The following is a 19,736-nucleotide window of genomic DNA, read 5'->3' as shown; positions in this document are numbered from 1 at the left end:
TAACAGGTGATTCTAAAATGGAAAGAGAGATACATATCAGAAGGACGGAGGAGAACTACTTTGGGATCGGAAATAGAAAAAAATAGTGTATCATCATCAGTTTATCCCTTCGAGTTTTAATCTATGTTCGATAATATCGATGATTCGAGTTTGAGATTCACTGCAAATGAAACTGCTAAGTACCAATTAATAAAGAAACTATGAGACATAAGTTCTTTAAACGCAATAGCAAAAGATGAATACATAAAAGTTTTGAGAACGCGATAAACAAACTGATTGACAAGTTCACATTAAGCCTATGTAACTCTCTATTATTTGGCTGCATTGGTAAATTGTAGAATTTGGACAGCCTTATAAGTTCATTTTCATTCGCAGTTTTTCAAATCCACCCTTGTCGCTGGTGGATTTGTTGGAAGTTCCCCTTCACTGTTCTGCAGCCATTCCACTGAGGCAACATCACCATTAGAATTTTTTAACCTAGCAAGGAAGTTGTCGTTCCTCACATCCAAACGCTTATTGAGAGCTCGAAATTGTTCTTTCATGCTATCAACACAGTTAGACTCAATTTAACACATGCTAACCCTAAGAGCATCAACATTGGCAGCAAGACTTGTAAATGAATTACACTCGGCCGGTTGAACTTGAGGAGGAACAGGATGATCCTCGGACTTAATTTGAAGATCAGAATCCATCTCCTGCAAAAAAAAAAAAAAAAAAAAAAATCAAAAGTTTTAAAAATTTATCATTTATCAGAAGATGAATGAAACAAGGAAAAGAGAGAACGGTTACTTCAGAGATGGGAGCTTGTTGAAAACTGGAATAAAAAGACACAATATTGATCTAGTTATATATAGAGATCCTAAGCCTATTGGCCTCATATGGGACAATCTCCAATATATTGGGATGATGACTTATATAAGGTAAGTCAATTTTGAAAAATTATGGTAGCATATCACTTGTTTAATAACTTACTATGTTGAAGAAGATCCACATTCCATGTTGATCAAGATGATCTAATCTTGGAGATCATGTTGAATTATCTAATTTATAAAGTGCCCAATATCCTCAAAGTTGGAGATTTTTCCTACTTTTCTAATGGGTAAGCTATTGATTTTGAGACCAATATTGAAGTACCATTAGTTGGACCCTATATAGAGGAATATTTAATATTGGGACCCTATATGGAAGAATATTTAATGTTTCCATACTGGGACCTTTTTTTTTTTTTTTGTGAAATATTTGGACGTTTCACATTGCCACGTTTTGGAGTTTCCAAATCTTTTCTTATTATTGGAATATTGCCACTTCACCTCACTTGGGATGGAATTCATGAAGGCATAGAGCATTGGGACGGTTTGGAAGAGAAAGGGCATGTGAGGATGATTTTGGTTGGAGGCCTTTTATGTCATACATTCTTCAACAGCCCACTTTCATCTTTAGTTGGTTCTTTATTTTTGGTAATTTGTTTGTGCCAAAGAATCTAAGTCAATTAAGGATTATCTTAGATTAATTTCCTTTTATTTCATATGTAATCTTAGCCCTAGAAAAGTTTAGTTTAGGATTTCAATTGATTTTTATTTTCTTATCAATTATAAGAGTTTTGCTTGTAGTAGGGGAGTGAATAATGAATTGAAAGCAAATTTTCAAAGTTCTATCAAAAGAAGAATGGAAGAAAGAGAAGAGAGAAGAGTTACTTGAAAAGATAAGAGATGAGAGAGCTTTTTGAAACCTCAAGTACTAAAGAGAATGGGAACAGAGAAGATCAATTAAGTACTAAAGAGAATGAGAACAGAGAAGATCAATTGTACCAAAAAAAAAAAAAAAAAAAGAAGAATGGAGAAGTATATGTAGGAGTCGACCATTGCAAATGGTTTACGTCACCATTTTAATCGATGGTTGGGGGTTGTTTAATCCTAGGGTTGGTAGTGGTTAGAACTTAGAATCTCATTCAGACAACATAAAAGTGATCAATCCACTTGTTGGATCAGTAATGAGTAAATGACCAATCCGTTTGTTCATCAGTAATGAGTATTCCCTATTTTTAATGGCAGATGATGACGTTGACCACAATATCATAACTGATGAGTAGAAGGAAGTACTAGGAAGAACATATGCAAATTAGTGATGCAACATGGTCCCTAGAAACATTTACCTACTCAAGGACCGCTTGATTTTATAAGTTTGGGTTAAAAAACCCTCAAAGGTTGATGCTTGTACCACGAATTATGATGAAGAACTACGCAATATGGGTCCTTCTACTGAGATCTTCTGCAGCCTCTTACTATGGGATCTTCTCTCTGTCTCTACACTAGCTCTGTGAGAAAGCAGTGCTCCCAAAATATTATTATTATGAAAAGTAATAACTGCAGGGACCGTCAGTATTCTATATATAATAGAATTCCTAAACCCTATTCCATTTCCACAATAGAATAGGGCTAGAAGTTTCCTAATTAGAGTGGTCCTTATTCTCTTAGACCCAATGGGTCAATCAATATCAGTTAAGCCCACATAAGAGTCCTAACATTCCGAAGTACAATTCAAATCGAAAAAAAAATAAATAAATAAAGGAAGGAAGAGGTGAGAGGCTGCTCTGTACATTGACAAGATTAGGACTGGGGAATTTCTCTCTGCAAGGCGGCGGGTACTTTTGTACCCGGTGGTATATTGCAGAGAGGAGGAGGGGTTTGTTGAGGCGTTTCTGGGTGTAACATTCACATGGGAGGTGACATGAGACACACAAGCAAAGGGGCGTTAGTCCACATTTACCGACTGTCCCAGCTTTTGATTAGAGAGATAGAGAGAGGGGGGACCCAATTAATGTCAAGATTTCCTTTTGCTTTTCTCCCTCAAAAACGTAGAGGAGGAGAGGGGGACTCAATTAATGTCAGGATTTACTTATGCTTTTCTCCCTCAAAAAGTAGAGGAGGAGAGAGGGACCCAATTAATGTCAGGATTTCCTTTTGCTTTTCTCCTTAAAAAAGTGGGGGAGGAGACCGTGGCAATCATTTCAGAAACGCCTCCCTTCAAATGTTAGACGCCTAGTCCTAACACTATTACATGATGCAGGGGTACTATGGATCCACCCCTTGCAACCCACTTTACTGCGCACATTTATTGTGTCAACGGGTTGCAAAATTGTTCCTTGTTTTCCGTTTATTTATTAGAAAAATGGTTTCTATGTGTAACCCCTGTACCATGAGACACATGAGAGTGAGAAGATCGGTTTAGGAAATAAAAAACGTTTCGTATGTAGATGTTGTTCCATGCGTTTTTATTGACCTTCATATACACGTAGGAATCACCCACATGAAACACTTATTTTTATTTATTTTTTATATTTGGAAAGAGGCTCTAGCCAAAAGAATATACTGCATCTCTTAACATGTAATATTATATTAAAAATTTTAAAGTAAAATAATAATTAAAAGAAGGCAAAGGAACCCAGTTCACATGCTCAAACACAACCGGGCATGAAAATACCTAGCTTGCGAGGGTAGTTGTGTCTTTTCATACCCAGCTTTGCCTGGCATGGAAAGGACAATTTTATTTTCTCCATTAAAAAAATTAAATTTGTGAAGGTGTATATATAGTACTCTACTAGCTCAAAAAACCTTGTCCTTTTATATTTATATAATTCTCAGGAACATATGCTTCAAGAAGCAAATAGAAACTTGAAAAGGAAGGTAATGACACTAATCTAACATTTGAGTTCAAATTTCAAGTAAAAAAATGTTAAGGCTATGTTTGGCTACAAGGAGAATAAAAGGGAAAGGAAGTGAAATTTTCATACTCAAAAGAAAAAAAAAAAAAATTTGTATGTAATCATTACCCCGTGTGATTATAACATTAACTTCAAATCATTCCATATTTTGTTATAAAATCTCACTTCACTTTGCATCCAAAACCCTTGCTATAATATGTAAAATAAAAATTACATGTAAAATGTATCATTACTAAAAATAGTTAAGAAAATTAAGTAGTTTATATTATCACATTGGATCACTGAAGGTAATTATTACAAGCATTTCTTTTTCAAGTACAAAAATTTCATTTTCCTTCCCTTAAATTTCCCCTTGCAACCAAACGAAGTGTAAAGTCTTTTTTTTTCCCTCTCTTTTTAAATGTATGCTACATGTAAAATTTATCATTTCTTAATGATAAAAAAAAAGAAAAAAAAAAAATAGTTTATACAATGACATAGGATCACATAAATTGAAGATTGGAAATGTTCAATGGGAAGTCTCCTAGCTGGATTCAAGATATTGCGAAGATGATTTTGGAGCAAAATCATACAACAAAAAAATCCTGAAGAAATTCTTGAGGGGATTCCGCATTGCTATGTGTGAACCGCGGTGAATTTTCCAATTACAAGAAAGTCTCAAGGCATTCTGAAGCAGCAGAACACACACATATTAGTGGCTCTATCTCATGGAGACCTCCAAATACATCTCCGTTGGCTGATTCTTTTGATGGAGCATCAGAAATTAACATCTCAGCCAAGGAAATTGGCAACCAGCAGCTCCAGTCAAATCTCAACAAATCAATCTTTAAAATAGTTGAGCTTATTGAAGGTATTAACCAACCTATCTTTAATGGATTATAATACGCCAGAAATCCTGTCAGAAGAGAATGGTAATTCTTTACCATATAAAAGTCCAGCAACACCTTCAGGATACACAGTTCATGTTTTCCAATGGAAAAGTTTCCAACTCAATGCAGTTCTACTGCAATTTGTCCAAACATGTAATGATCTGTCAAGTGGGAAAGCTGACCTTGAAAATTTTGCTAGAGAATTAACTTCAGCTTTGGACTAGATTGTAAACCACTATTTTTCCATTCAAGATGTTTCGAGCATGAGGGATATGATCGAGAAGATTTTTGACTGAGATGATTCACGATGTGAATGTGAAATTGGAACAAGGATAAACATTCCACTTCCAGACGGAGAGAAAGTACATATATCCAAAGAACAGTTATCTTTTTCCTCAACTCCAAATGCACAGAGTAATTTATCCCATGTGAAAAATGTTTTAGAGTTAATCCTTTCGTACGGCTTACTATGCTTGGTTATCCTTTAGGTTTTCTTCATAGGATGGGTCACACCGGATCATGGAATCAAGTATTGGTATCGGATTGGTCGGATCGAATTGATATCGGCTGAGATCGATCCTGAGATGGGTATCGGTATCTTCTAGGTTATCGGATATTGATCCGGATCGGCCGATCCGATCCGATCCGTTAAGAAAAAAAATTTTAAAACTTAAAACACTTTTTTTTCTTTTAGGGAACCAAAATTTGATTAAGAGAGAAGATTTAAATGTTCACTTTTTTCCATTTGAGTACCCTAAATTCAAAAAACAATGTAGTCAACAAAACTCGGCTGCAAAATTGAAATACTAATCCATGTTCAAGTACGTTGACATCCTCGCTACAGGAAGAAGAGGAGAGAGCAGAGCAGCTGAGAAACAATTTGGATCTCTGATTAGTTTTTGGGTTTCTTCAGATCTCTGCAGAAATGTCTTCAACTTTCAGCGGAGATGAAACAGCTCCCTTCTTCGGCTTCCTCGGAGCCGCTGCAGCTCTCGTCTTCTCCTGCATGGGTGCTGCGTATGGTACTGCGAAGAGTGGCGTCGGTGTTGCATCCATGGGTGTGATGCGGCCTGGGCTTGTTATGAAATCGATTGTTCCAGTTGTTATGGCTGGAGTTTTGGGTATTTATGGTTTGATTATTGCTGTTATTATCAGTACAGGAATAAACCCTAAGGCGAAGTCCTGCTATCTGTTTGATGGTTATGCTCACTTGTCGTCCGGTCTGGCTTGTGGTCTTGCTGGCCTCTCTGCTGGAATGGCGATCGGGATTGTTGGTGACGCTGGAGTCTGGGCCAATGCGCAACAGCCAAAGCTTTTTGTTGGTATGATCCTCATCCTCATTTTCGCAGAAGCGCTTGCCCGCTATGGTCTTATTGTGGGTATCATTCTCTCCTTCCGAGCAGGCCAATCTCGGGCAGACTGAAGACTGCAAAACAGTGCCTATCTTGAAGCTTGCTGTTATAATTTAATAGTAGAGGGAAAGACCCACGGATTCAGATTGTCTTTGATTTTTTATTCATTTGTGATAAAAACCAAGTTGAAAGACTTGTATATGTGGTGTCTAGTTGAAATAATCTTTTTTAGATTGGCTTCAAAAAAAAAAAAAAAAAATCCTCGCTACAGAATTAAAAAATCCAGAAACTAAAGAACAAAAACTCATCATGGGCGGACAGGATTTGCAGCACCAGGTGGGCGTCGACCCTGTCCCGGCTTTCCCATATCATCCCTGCGTCTGAAACGCTGAGGATGCTCACGCTTGCGGCCATCAGTGCGGGACCTCACACGAACCACATGAGAGTGGATAGCGCAGGAGACACAGTATTGCATCTTAGCATACAGCTTCGGGAGCTTGTAGGCATCGTAAACGCTAGCTTCCTGAACATCAAGAACCGCAGCCTTTTCTACGATGTTCTAGACAAGGAATCGTTGCTTGCCTTATCCTTGGGGCAGCATTTGCCGCAGTTGGAGCAGCGAATGAATTTGACGTGGCCCCTGCCATGCTTGTTTTGTCCCCCGTTTCTCCTCTTGAACGTCATTGCGGATGTGAACCAGAAAGATCCGATCTCCTTCCGGCGCAGCTAACTTCTGTGGGAGGGAGGGAGGGAGGGAAAGGGGGGGGGGGGGAGTTTCTTAGTCTGGGATGGATCACTTAAACACATAAATCAAGAGAAGGCGCCGTGCTACCATGAAGCCTTATTCAAGGTCAATGTTGGTGCCACCTTGGAGGTGATCCAGAAGAAAAGAACTGAGAAGGCAGAAGTACTCCGTTTTTTTTTTTTTTGGCAAAATTGATCAAATTGACATGAGAAAAATACAAGTCTGGTATATCTCCTTACTCTTGCCAAAGATCGGGGCAATACAATCGGGTAATTCTACCATTGGAAGTAAAATTCAAAATCCACATCAACAGCTACTATTGAAATAAAAACAACTTCCTGCAATAAAAACAACTTCCTGCCCATAATGAGAACTGTAAAAAATTTGCAGAGTTGCAGAACCGGGGGTGGTGGGGGTGGTGGTGAAACCGGGGGTGGTGGGGGTGGTGGTGGGAGAACTTACCTCACTAGTTATCCTTCTTCTCAGGCTCCAACTTAGGTTTATGCTCCGCTTTGAGGGATAACTTCTCAAAGTCGATCGGTATGGACGGAAATGTGACCGTGGGAGGGCCCCTTGGAACAGGTAGACGCGATTTGAATAGATCCCATTCCCATTGGGTGCCCAGAAACCAAAAAGTTATCGTCATGACTTGAATAGAAGAGAGGCAGTGCTTAGAGGAGTTGAAAGAGGTTAGAAGAGAGCCGGTGCTCCGTGCTAGTGCCTAGAGGAGTTGAAAGAGGTTAGAAGAGAGCCGGTGCTCCGTGCTAGTGCCTAGAGGAGTTGAAAGAGGTTGGAAGAGAGCCAGTGCTCCGTGCTTTATATATCTGTTTTGCTTCATCCAATTTTTACTTTGTTTTGCCCCCTGCGTGGCATCACTTTAAGCGAACGGCTAAGATTCAGTTAAAAACCAAACTCAAGAAACACCCGGTTTTAGACTTGAATGAATCGATCCACTCATTTGAACCAAACCAGACCGGACATAGGTTTGAATCAAAACCTAAAGAAACTCCCACTGTTACCTAGTAGTCCGGGTTGACATATTAGGTTTGGCCATTCGCTTAAAATAATACCACGTGTCGTCTTTTGCAGGGGCAAAACAAAGAAAAACAGGATGAAGCAAAACAGAGGATCTTTATCCTTGTTGCAGGAGGGTAAGAGTAGGAGCTTCACTTAAAAAAAAAAATGTGGGGAAATGAGTGTGTTTGAAATCGGTAGATCCGTACAAGCTTGTGATATTACGAAAATGTCTCTGGAAACACTTGAGGGTAAGAGTGGGAGCTTCACTCTAGTTAAAAAAAAAAAAAGGGGGAAATGAGTGTGTTTGAGATCGGTAGATCCGTACAAGCTTGTGATGTTACGAAAATGTCCTTGTAAACACCTAGGGATGTCAATCGGTACGGTTTTTGGTATTCGATTCGGTTTCGATATGGTATCGAAACTTAATACTAGATACCGATACCGTACCATACCGTTAACATTTTCAAGTTTGTAATATCGATGCCAAACTGACTCGGTACAATTTTGGTATGGCTTGATTTCGGAATACAAACGGATTTAATTTAACTCACTTTAAATGGGTTCTATCCTCAAAAATAAAAAATAAAAAAATAACTTTGGGTTTCTCCATTTCTGAATTCTAGATCTGAGCCTTTTGGCTTCTAACAGAAAAAAGAAAAAAAAAATTACGTATTGGCAATTTCTCAAGAAGTGTCGATATTCGGTTCGCTTCGGTGTACCGAATGGTCAATACTGATACAAATCGAATAAAAAAAGATTCTGTTTTTCCATACCAAAATTCCTTCGGTACAATTTTAAACGATCGGTTTCAGTGTCGGTTTTCAGTATCGGTATCAAATTGACACCCTTATCCCTACCTATCAAAAAAAAAATGCTTAAGCGCTGTCCTTTTAGCCTTAGAAGAGACAAAGTTACATAATCATTCCCCAGTGCCTTACGGCGGCGCTACAGCTTTTGTGGGGAAGAAGAGGGAACACAGTGATGATTGGCGAGACCCTCTTACCACTTATCGGCCGAAAAGCATGTTTTCATGTTTTTAGTTTCAAATTTCTACCACAACTATAGTGTATACAGCTAGAGTCCGGATTCTTTCCAAACTGGACGGTCCCCACATGGGATCAGATTCAAGGATTTTTGAAACCCTGCCCTGAGTCAGATTAGCTCTACCGGGAAGGGAGCCATACCATCCTGAAATTTTCTAATGAGATAAACCACCTGATTCCTTCCTGGTTCAACGGAATGCTTGGTAAAAAAGTTAACGTTAGGGTCAGAGTTCATGCTCTGCAAAAAGTACAGCGATGGCAATGGGGGACCTAACTGCCTACACCTAGCCTAACCCTGAAAGGGACGGGAGCAAAGCTGGAGGTTTTCAGGAGTGAGGAGTTCATGAGGGGAAGAAATCAATTATTAATGGATGGGACGAACTAGTAATTAGCCTCAGACATAAGCTATAAAGTGTAAATAACCTTGTACAACCATGTAAATTGTGATACCCTCGTCTTAAATTCTTCCATGTCATAAGCTAAGAGTGGAATTAAGGAATCTTATAAAAGGCCTTAACTTTCATTTAAGAAAATCCATCTCCACTATTACGAACTCCAGATGTTGGGTGAACAAATCAATAAGCCTTAGGCTCCCTTTGGTATGATTTAGAGAATTATTTTAGAGGGGTGATTTCAATTTAGTAAGGTATTTAATATGAGTATTACACCTCTATGATATTGACATTGAAACAATGTGTTATTCACCTATTTTTGTTTTCATCACAACAATTTCATGCCAAATACTTTAATAAACGTGAGTTTATAGTGAGGGTAAAAATGTCATTTGAGATTTGTAATAAGAATGAAGCGAAAACATGCTTTTCTCTCTCCTAAAATCCACCCCCTTCCACAATCTGGCCTCACCCTTAAAATAATAATTATATTAAGTGAAAGGGTTCCTAAAAAGCAACGTGACCCCTATATCAATGTGGGGTCCAATGAGAGCACTAATAGAACCATCAGTAGAGGTGGGATCTCTGCCTTTCTTGAGTAGGGTTGGTCATTCCATCTCCACTCCATGTTACGTGACATATCAATGCCGACATATTGATTAATGTTTGTATTCATAACTTTATATGGACCAAGGCCCTTCTGTAGGACCAAAATATCTGCCATATGGGCACTCAAATGGAGAGCAATTTTTATGGACAGATAGACCTTGAGGTCCTCCACTGACATGTGATATTTCAACCCAGACAAAGTCAGCCATGTGGCTAAATAATTTCTAACATTCTAGGGTTATCAATAGGGTGCACATTGATCCAAGGACTACTAAGAGTGTACATGCCAATATGTTGAAGGGTATTTTAATGAATTAAGCTTTGAAATTAGACGTGTAACTAATCCATTCCATGTCCTCTCAATCAAGGGCAGTCAGATTAGCCACATCCTTCTCTAACATGCCACACTAAGGTGGGCCATTGAGGAAGCCTTCCTTAGGTGACCATTACAAAGTTATTTTTGCCTTTTGATTCTACCCTCTTAGGTTTTGTTCATTGATTGGGGGATGCAAACTATATAGGTTGGCCACATCTTATCTCTCAATTGTTAACTTTGGATGGGTCGATAAATCTATTAGTTATAACTTACAACTATACAGGTTTTCCAAAATAATTCGATCTAATTGTCCTGGTATTCGGGAGCAAAGAATGCAGGTTGTGTTCATCATTTTCCTTGTACTTTAATGTCTAATTTGGAGTATAACTTGCATGCATGAATCAAGAAGCAATTGTTGAAGAGGTATCAATGAAAGTGAAACAAATGCACATGGATATTCCTATCTATAGAGTCGGAATGGATCCCCGGCCGCATAGAATCATTGAATTTATTGTTGAATGTCGGTTCAAATGATGTTCATATTATAGGAATCCATGGTATTGGCGGCATAGGTAAAGCAACAATTGCCAATGCTATCTATAACCTCATTTTTCATAAATTTGAAGGGAGTACGTAGTTTTCTTACAATTATTCGAGAGATTTCAAAACAACATGATGGATTGATTCACCTACAAGAAAACCTTTTTTCCGACATCCTGCATAAACAAAGCTTCAAGATACCAAGTGTTAGATAAAGGAATCGGTATGATCAAACAAAGACTCAGTTGTAAAATGGTTCTTATTGATCTAGATTGTTGGGCTTCCATTCTATTATTTAACTATAAATTTTTACTTGCTTCATTGGATTTTGGTTATACAGGACACCATTAGGCAGCAGAAGCAAAGGGAATCATAACAGGCTCGCCTCAAGGAGCAGGGATGTAACAAAGTAGAGGTTTGGATCCGTACTTGTAATCAGCAACCACTGGTTACTTTATCTCCGTAACTGAAAAAGGGTAAACACAAAGGGGTAATGTGGTCAGACCGTCAGAAACGCCTCCCTCAAAAGTAAGAGATCAGCAACGCCTCCCTCAAAAGTAAGAGGTCAGAAACGCTACCTGCACAAGAGGACACGTGACCTATCTTGTGTTTCTCTTATCCCGTCCAAACACTTTACACGGGTACTATGGACCCACCCCTTAACCCACTTTACTGCGCCGAATTTGTCTCGTCTCCAATTTCAGTCTCTGCAATTTATTTTAGGATTGAAACACGTGTCCCCTGTGCAATCCAATGGATGGGATTGACATCAAAGTTTGAAATCTCAAAAACGAACCAGAGCAGCAGCTAGAAGAACAACTCGAGGCTTCTCAAGCTCTGAGAACCCTCTCTCTATCTCTCTCTTGCTTTTACAAATCCCTATTTCCCCTCTTCTCCCACATATCCCTTCAAACTGGTTTCAAGGAAAGTTTGATATGAAAAGGAAGAAGAAGAAATCCGAAGATGGGACTGAGGAAGAGGAACGAAGAAGGCGCAGATTTGTTCTTCGTTTATGAGTTGAAATCGTCTGCAATTCCGATCTCGTACAATTCCGTGAAATACCACCTTCAGGGGGTGACACGTGTATTGATACCAATACAATGGTCAAGATCTGGTACAACTAATAAAACCTTAAATCAGTGAAGAGGCATTTAAATCATATATATATATATATATATTTTGACAATGAACATCCCATTTCATTAACTCCGACAACCAGAAGCATAAGCAACTAATGATCTTTCCAAGTAACCATTAAAATAGAGCAGAAGACATAAGGTGGGAAATAAATCAAAACGACATCGCCTGTTCATGGGTTTTCTTAGAAGTGGGTATTCCAATGATGTTTCCCCTCTTGCAGAAGCTCTCCTATTCGCTCCACTGCATACTTGGTTGTAGACCCAGTTCCTAGCCCTAAAACCATTCCCGATTCCACAAACTCAACAGCCTTAAATGCAGCGTTTCGCTTCAACTCATCCTGCATCAACAACACTGGTGGTGGAGGTGGAGAGGGAATCGACGGCGAATCAAGGGTTGAAGAAGAAAATTTTTTAGTCACTCTTTACATAGAAGACTGGACTGGTACCTTTATTTAAATAATTTTACAGTAATGAAATGGGATATTTATTGTTTCTTACAGTTAAGGAATTCAGAATTTTGTTTACAGTGGAGGAATTCAGTTAATGAAATGAGATGTTTATTGTATATTAAGGAATTCCCCTTCTTTAATCTGCCCCATCTTCTTCGTTCCTCTTTCTTCTTTTCTTCCTTCTTCCTTGTTCCTCTTCCTATCAGTCCCTTCTTTGGATTTCTCCTTCCCTTCTTTTTCTTCGCATTCTTCCTCTCCGTTGCATGAGCTTTCTTGGTGCATGTTGAATTTTGCCTCCCCTGTTGATAATTGTTCTGCTAACACATCATGGAGCCTTTCAGAATTTCTCTGGATTTGTTTGAAATTGGTGGGAATTCCACTGGAATCCTGGACTAACAAGAACAAGATACAGAGAGACCTGGGCTTCTAAGGGCAGGAGGAGAACGTAAACCCATCATCGGAGGAGCTCGGATTGACGTTCGTAGTTGTGAAGATGAAGAAGGACTTGCAAATTTTGTTCCGAAATTCCAGACCCTCTTGGTTAATCCCAACAACTAGGTAGTAGTCACCGAGGCGACTGAAAAATGAGAAGTCGAATCTCATATTCTCGGCGGCCTCGTCAGAATGGTTGAACATTCCAAGGGGAAGAAGAGAGGGAACAAAAGAAGAAGTCTTCCGAGCGGTGAACAGAGGTGCTCATGTTGTGAGAGATTACAAAGAACGAAGAAGGTTGGTACAAGACTACAAGTAAGCGTCACTGGACAGGAAGGGAAAAAAAAATGGAAACAGTTTAGGGTATTGGGGATATTGGGCGTGAGTTTCAACAAGAGTTGTGGTTTCAAAAACCAAACCACTTGTAGGTTTTTTAAAAAATGAGCCGGTTTTGAGGTTTTAACTTGTTACGTACAAGTGACCATTTGATCTTGGTGTGGAGGACAAGTGTTGAATCCTAAGTAGAATTGGAGACGCGCCAAATCCCACATTTGCTGTGTCAACGGTTTGCAAATTGTCCTCTATTTTCCATTTATTTATTGGAAAGGTTCAAATAAGGGTGTCAATTCGGTATGGTATAAGTATTTCGTACGGTATTGATACAGTTACAAGTCATATGTACCTAGGGGTGTCAATTGGTCGATTCAGTTTGGTTTCGATCGAGTTGAATAAGAAGGATGGAAAATGCATGGAACAAAGAAGATTCTAACATTTGTTCTGCCTAGAACGTAAATGTTTTTTGGTTGATTGGTTGGCTATGCTCTGCAAGTGAAAATGCAGAGGACAAGCTATAAAGAGAAGTGGAGGAGTGGCTAAAGAGTTAGGAATTGTAGGGGGCAAAGAACTCTAGAACAGTTGTGGTGTGGCACTCACATGGTTTGGTGAAATAAATGGGCCAGTGGAATGGAATCACAAGATTTGATTTGGTGTTTGTCCAATTCAATTATACTATCTTGATGGTCGGTGATTGGGTCACATGCCCACCTATTCTATCGAACCATAGCTAGATTTACAAAAAATTTGGATCAAAACTCAAAAAAATCAAAGATATGTCGAAATGTTTGCTTATTCTTTTTCTTGATTCCATTTTCTAAAGCTTCAAACAACTCTCATAGATTCTAATTCGATCAAATTAGAATGAATGGAGACTGAACCCATGTCTGGGGGTTTAAAACCTTGCTTTGGAGTGCAAAACATGCATGACTTAAAAAAAAAAAAAACCAATTCTTTTACACACTTTTATTTTAGCTTTGGGCTAAAACAAGCCCAAAAAATATGCCTCTTATATACTGGGCCCCCAATTTTTAATCTCAAATGAATTAGGTTTAGTCTTCATCCTCGACAAAATAACGTGAGAAATCAATCGGATGGGCTGGGCCGCGTTTATTTGTTCTACTACGCTGTTTTACTTTATTAAGTAAAACACCGTACGAAGAATTGAACTACTAAATTCATATCTCTCTAACAAGAAATTTCCTTTTTATATAGATTCCTTATATCTAATGCATATCTCTCCCTCCCTTATTTATAGAAACTAAATCTCTTTTTTCATCTCTTTCTCCTAACCTTAATAATAGGAAATTTCCTTAGATCTCTCCACCGAAACCTTCTATGAAGAGGGTGAGGTGGCTAGGTTAGTTTTAAAAATAAAAAAGGAAAGAGGAATGGCGTTTATAATTTCTGTAGAAGGAACTACGAAGAGAGGAAGATAAGGGAAGAGAAGTTGCGAATCCAGTGAAATTCATATAAAGTTGTTGGTTGTTGGTAGCTATTGATAGATTAATATGGGGAAATCATGGTGGATTCACTACTAAATGTCAAGTCTTTACCTTAACGGAAAGAAGGGGTTCTTCTTCTTCATCATGTTCATCATGGGGTTGGAGACGCGTGGTAGATTCTCCATACCAGGTCAGCAAGTATCACCCAGCTTTTGTTAACGGAGCCATCCACTGGTTGGTGTACTATTGCCCGAGAATTGATGTTGAGTTCTATGATGGACATATGATTGATGCTAGATATACAATCGTCGCCTTTGATGTGGAAAAAGAAGAATTCAGATTAATCAAACATCCTAGATGTCATGATCTTAGGTCTTTAAAATATTCTGATTTTCAATTGGTGGAGTTGAGAGGGTTCCTATGCCTTTCATGTAATGATGGTTCCAAAATGGACATATGGATGTTTGAAGACTACCACTACAACAAGAGTGGTTCATGGGTGAAAGAATACAACATTGATCTTAACGTCTTACACCCTCTCTACCACTATCAATACCAGAGTGATCACAGTTATCGCTACATGGATGCCGATTATGACTATTTTGTACCTAGGGATATAAAGGATAGAAAGGTGTTAATTGAGACACGTATCACAGGTTTAGGTTATCATCATCTCCAAAACCAAAAGTTTTGAAGGATTTAGTGAAAGTAAATGGATACGATATATGCGCTCCAGTTTCTTCTACACAGAGAGTTTGCGCTCACTTAAAACAAAACAATCAACAAAGGTACATAGTAGTACGTACAATGCTCTGCTTTTTTTTTTTTCTTTATTTAATTATTTTCTTAATTAAATAATATCTAACCATTTAAATGTTATGTCACATTTTATGGCTATCTACTGAAGAAAATTTATTACTCTATTATTATGCAAGGAAACATTGAAGAATTAACCTGTAAGCAAATTGTTGAGTGCCTTAAATTGCCCTCATGAGAGAAAAGTTTTTAGTGTACATAGACCTTTCATGTTCTTCTTATAACCATGATGATTGGTGATGAGTCATCATCTTCTTCATTCCTTGTGACGCTAGCTAGCTAGCTAGCTAGGTGGGCTGTGTAATAGTTGATGTTCCAAGAATGCGTACCCAATTTTCTTCCAATTCCATATTATCATACTCTTTAAATGTTACAATAGTGGTTTGTGTTCCATTGAATTTATACTACTGCTGGAGTGGTGCTCTTATTGGAAGATGTTTTGTAAAACCAGCTTGGAATCTTATAAGAGATTTTTATTTTATCTTTTCAAAATTTGGTTTGGTGTAAGATCCTTCCTCCCCAAATCTATGTTTGGTTGGCGCCTAAAGTACCAACAGATGATGCTATATATCAGTAAGAAAGGAGTTTGTCTACTTGTGAGTCCATCATATTTTTATCACAGGGATTTGAACTGAAGTGTTTCATATGGGGAAAATGCATTTTATGCACACTCATAAGGGCTAATGAGAGTGTACAATGAAGCATTTACAAAAGAATCATTTTCTTTTTTATGTTTATCTGGGGCATAGGATCGACACTCTCCCACCAAAAAAACATTTTCCTTTTTTTTCACGGTGCTCTTTCGCATGGCAGTTGTAACAACTCAAACTTCTTCCTTCCATAATGTTCCATTTTAGAAGATATTAAAGATGTGGTTTATTCAATGAATTCAGCGGCAAGTTGGGCTGGATATTTTAAAACCCAGGCAAGTAAGCACAAGGTCATTCGTCCTCAAGCCTAGGGCGGCCTCACTTGAATTCAGGCTAGAAAATTGCAACCCAAGACTTTTTGGTCTCAGCATAGCCCGGTCCAACCTGAAAAATTCAAGCACAAAATGGGTATCTCCAAATATTATTTCTCAACGCTAGCTTTGTCTATGGGCTGAGATTTCAGCCCAAACTTATAAAATCAAGCGGTCCTTGAGTAGGTAAATTTTTCTAGGGCCCACGTTGCATCTCTAATTTGCATATGTTCTTCCTAATACTTCCTTCCACTCAACAGTTATGGCATTATATAGACAACATCATCTTCTGTGATTAAAAATATATTTATTACTGATCTAACAAGCTGATTAGATTTTAAAAAATTTGCTTTCTCTAATTCATTATTCACTCACTTACAATGAGCAAAACTCTTATGATTTATAAGGAAATAAAAATCAATTGAAATCCTAATCTAAGCTTTTCTAGGGCTAAGATTACATATGAAATAAAAGGAAATTAATCTAAGGTAATCCTTAATTGACCTAGGTTCTCTGGCACAAACAAATTACCAAAATTAAAAAACCAACTAAAGAGGAAAGTGAGCCGTTAAAAAATATAGGGTAATTTACAGTGCCACCTCCTAGAGAATGCCAGTATTACAGGAACACCCCCTCTCTTTCACTAAATTAGACCCAGACTGACCCCCTGTAGTCAGTCACTGTTACGGAAGATACCTTATATATTGATGTCAGCTACTATATTTTTTTTAACTACCAAAATGCCCTTATTAAATATGAAGTACCTAAAATACCCATCTAATAACTCCGCATCCCCATCCCCATCCCCATCTTCACCCCCAACCTATCTTAACCTTCAACACTAATCCAAAATGCCCTTACGCTGGCAGCCATCGCCGGGCGTAGTAGTCCTTGTTGTTCTTGAAGGTGATGAGGTCATCCTCGATTTCCTTCTTCTTCTTCAGATCCATGGCCAGATTTTTGAATGTAGATCGGTGTTGGAAAGCCACATAAGTCCAGGGATCCCAGTCTTGGTCGCCATTGTTGGTGTACACATTTCATCATCCTTTTACAGAACACATCTGATACCTTATTTTCATATGCTTTGCGTATTCACGTACTTCATGTTTTGGGTTGTCATTGAGAATCCCTTGTTACTTATCTTTTTCATTGTGCATACTTTGGGCACCCTCGCATGTGTTCACCTCTTTCTTCTGGGCAAATCCATAACCTCACATTTTCACATTGTACATTCCGGGGCAAACAAATAAGACCCTATCTTTTGTGTGTCACATCCCTGTATACGTTTCAAGTTTTCAAGTGTGTCTTTACAAAAATAAAAAATTAAAAATAAGAAAAAAGATTTTTTTTTTGTGAGTGTACATATTTCATATTGGGGCAAGCAAATAAGATCCCACATTTTGAATGTTTTGCGTATGAACATTTCATTCCTTTGGTTGTGGGGTACACCGTTTCGACTTGAGTTTGGTCCCAATCATTGAGAATCTTTAGAATACATCTAATCCCTTGATTTGGGCTAAACTCAGGTACAAGGAATTGATTCACTTTGGGACAAGTTTAGCTTGACTTTGTCATACTTGCCTTACGGTTTGAGTTTCAACTAGGCATCATTTCGATCTTTGGGACATCTTTTCCTTATCCAATTTTGGGACATACTAACACCAATCCATAAACCAAGTTTCTTCCTCCCCTCTCTTCATCTGGGTACTCCAAAATTGAACTAGTCCCGAGTCAACCCAAGAAGATGACTCATAGTGGAGGTCACATTTTATTGGCATGGATTCATTGGAGGCCAATGATGGTTTAGAGCAGTTATTGTCTGACTTGATGACCGTGACTTAAGACTCTCTGGGATAAAAAAAGAACGGAGATCCTCCTGGGGCATTTCTACAAGCAATGAAGAAATTCATGAGAGGATGATTGATTTTCTTTCTACTTCTCCTTGTTTCCCTTTTCACTTTCATCTTAAAGGTAGAGGATGTTGAGTCCTCCTATTTCTCTTTGCTTTCATCCATTGGTATTTGGTCTTCTCTTGTTTCTTCTTTCTTCCATTGTACTTTCATTTTCATTTCACCAAAAATCAAATCCATCAATGGAGCACTTTCGCTTCACAATTCTTCATTCATTATTATCTTTTTTGTCATATAACACATGCTTGTGTGTCAAAGTATTGATGGTGGAAGCCTCCTGAGCTCTCCTTACATCTGATCCCTTTCCAAAGAGCCGAAAGTTTAGAAGGAAATCTTTTCTCATATAACCCAAAAAGGGAGGCCATCTTTGGCCGATCAGTTTTCCCAAAAGAATCCCAATTTTCATGAATCCATTTTCTCACCATGTCGAGCCTTGGCCTTTTGATTAACAAAACTCATATATCCCACCCAGAGCCCACCATTCCAATATTACCTTCAATCCACAATGACCTATCATACCCCCAGGGCTTGAAAAGAAGATGCTTGACACAATGTCAACTTTGGTGCAAAAGAAAGAAATGTGTCTACTCCTTGACAGTGAAAGATCTTGAGCTTTCCACTCATCTGATCCATTTCCAACAAGTAGAAAGCCTAGATGGGATTATCATCATCTGAGGCCTATTAAGGGAGGCCAACTTTGGCCGCTAGCTATCCAAGATATGTCCTACATATCCGAATTATGCTAGTAATCCCTTTGAGCCTAGCCTATCTTTTCAAAGACACATATCAACCGTCCCTTAAACAAATCCCAAATCCCTTTGGTTACTTTCCCATTAAAGTCCTTAGTGGTCTAGCTAAGAAGTTCAAGCTTTCAAGATCAAGTGTCACCAAAGCAAAAGGGAGAATTTCCTAAAGAGAAGGTTGTGCATTAAAATGGTTTTCTCCTTCTCTTTCAAAAGAAAAAAAAAAAAAAAAGCAAAGAAAGGAAGAAGAAAAATTCCTTCCCACAAAAGAAGAAGAGAGAATTCCATACAAACAAGTTTCTTCCACAACAAATGGATCATTTGTCAAAGATGAAAATTCGACGTTTCACTCAAACCTGGTGATGAGAACAAGTGATGATCTTTCTCAATTGAAGGAATAAAGAAACAAGAGAGTCAAGGATGGAACCGATGCAAGTTTGGCTGGATCATAAGGGACAAATTTGAGCCTTTATCCTCTTCTTTGTACCCGTGTCCTAAGCCCCATTATAACCTAGAAAAGTCCTCCTACACCGAATGATGATGATATTCCCATCAAAAGATCTATACTCACTCGGCTATGATGGAACTTAATTTTCAAGGTTGATGCTTGTACCACGAACTATGATGAAGAACTACGCAATATGGGTCCTTCTACTGAGATCTTCTGCAGCCTCTTACTATGGGATCTTCTCTCTGTCTCTACACTAGCTCTGTGAGAAAGCAGTGCTCCCAAAATATTATTATGAAAAGTAATAACTGCAGGGACCGTCAGTATTCTATATATAATAGAATTCCTAAACCCTATTCCATTTCCACACTAGAATAGGGCTAGAAGTTTCCTAATTAGAGTGGTCCTTATTCTCTTAGACCCAATGGGTCAATCAATATCAGTTAAGCCCACATA

At 38.3% G+C, this 19,736-nt stretch overlaps 2 protein-coding genes across 2 annotated transcripts; one reads left to right on the top strand and one right to left on the bottom strand.

The window, feature by feature from the left end:
- Positions 1 to 5,442: 5,442 nt before the first annotated feature.
- On the top strand, positions 5,443 to 6,013 carry LOC122066001 (V-type proton ATPase 16 kDa proteolipid subunit-like). The gene has a single exon (XM_042629826.1). It carries the CDS (start codon positions 5,516 to 5,518, stop codon positions 6,011 to 6,013), a length of 498 nt encoding a protein of 165 aa, XP_042485760.1. The 5' UTR covers positions 5,443 to 5,515.
- A 200-nt stretch (positions 6,014 to 6,213) lies between these two features.
- LOC122065996 (40S ribosomal protein S26-3-like) lies at positions 6,214 to 6,626 on the bottom strand. Its single transcript, XM_042629823.1, is given in 2 exon segments — positions 6,214 to 6,521; positions 6,524 to 6,626. Coding segments are annotated over 2 exon segments (375 nt in total). The 3' UTR covers positions 6,214 to 6,249.
- Between the last annotated feature and the right edge of the window lie 13,110 nt (positions 6,627 to 19,736).

Source organism: Macadamia integrifolia, unplaced genomic scaffold (assembly GCF_013358625.1).
Source record: "Macadamia integrifolia cultivar HAES 741 unplaced genomic scaffold, SCU_Mint_v3 scaffold2178, whole genome shotgun sequence".
Lineage (NCBI taxonomy): Eukaryota > Viridiplantae > Streptophyta > Magnoliopsida > Proteales > Proteaceae > Macadamia > Macadamia integrifolia.
This window is presented reverse-complemented; position numbering and strand designations above follow the sequence as displayed.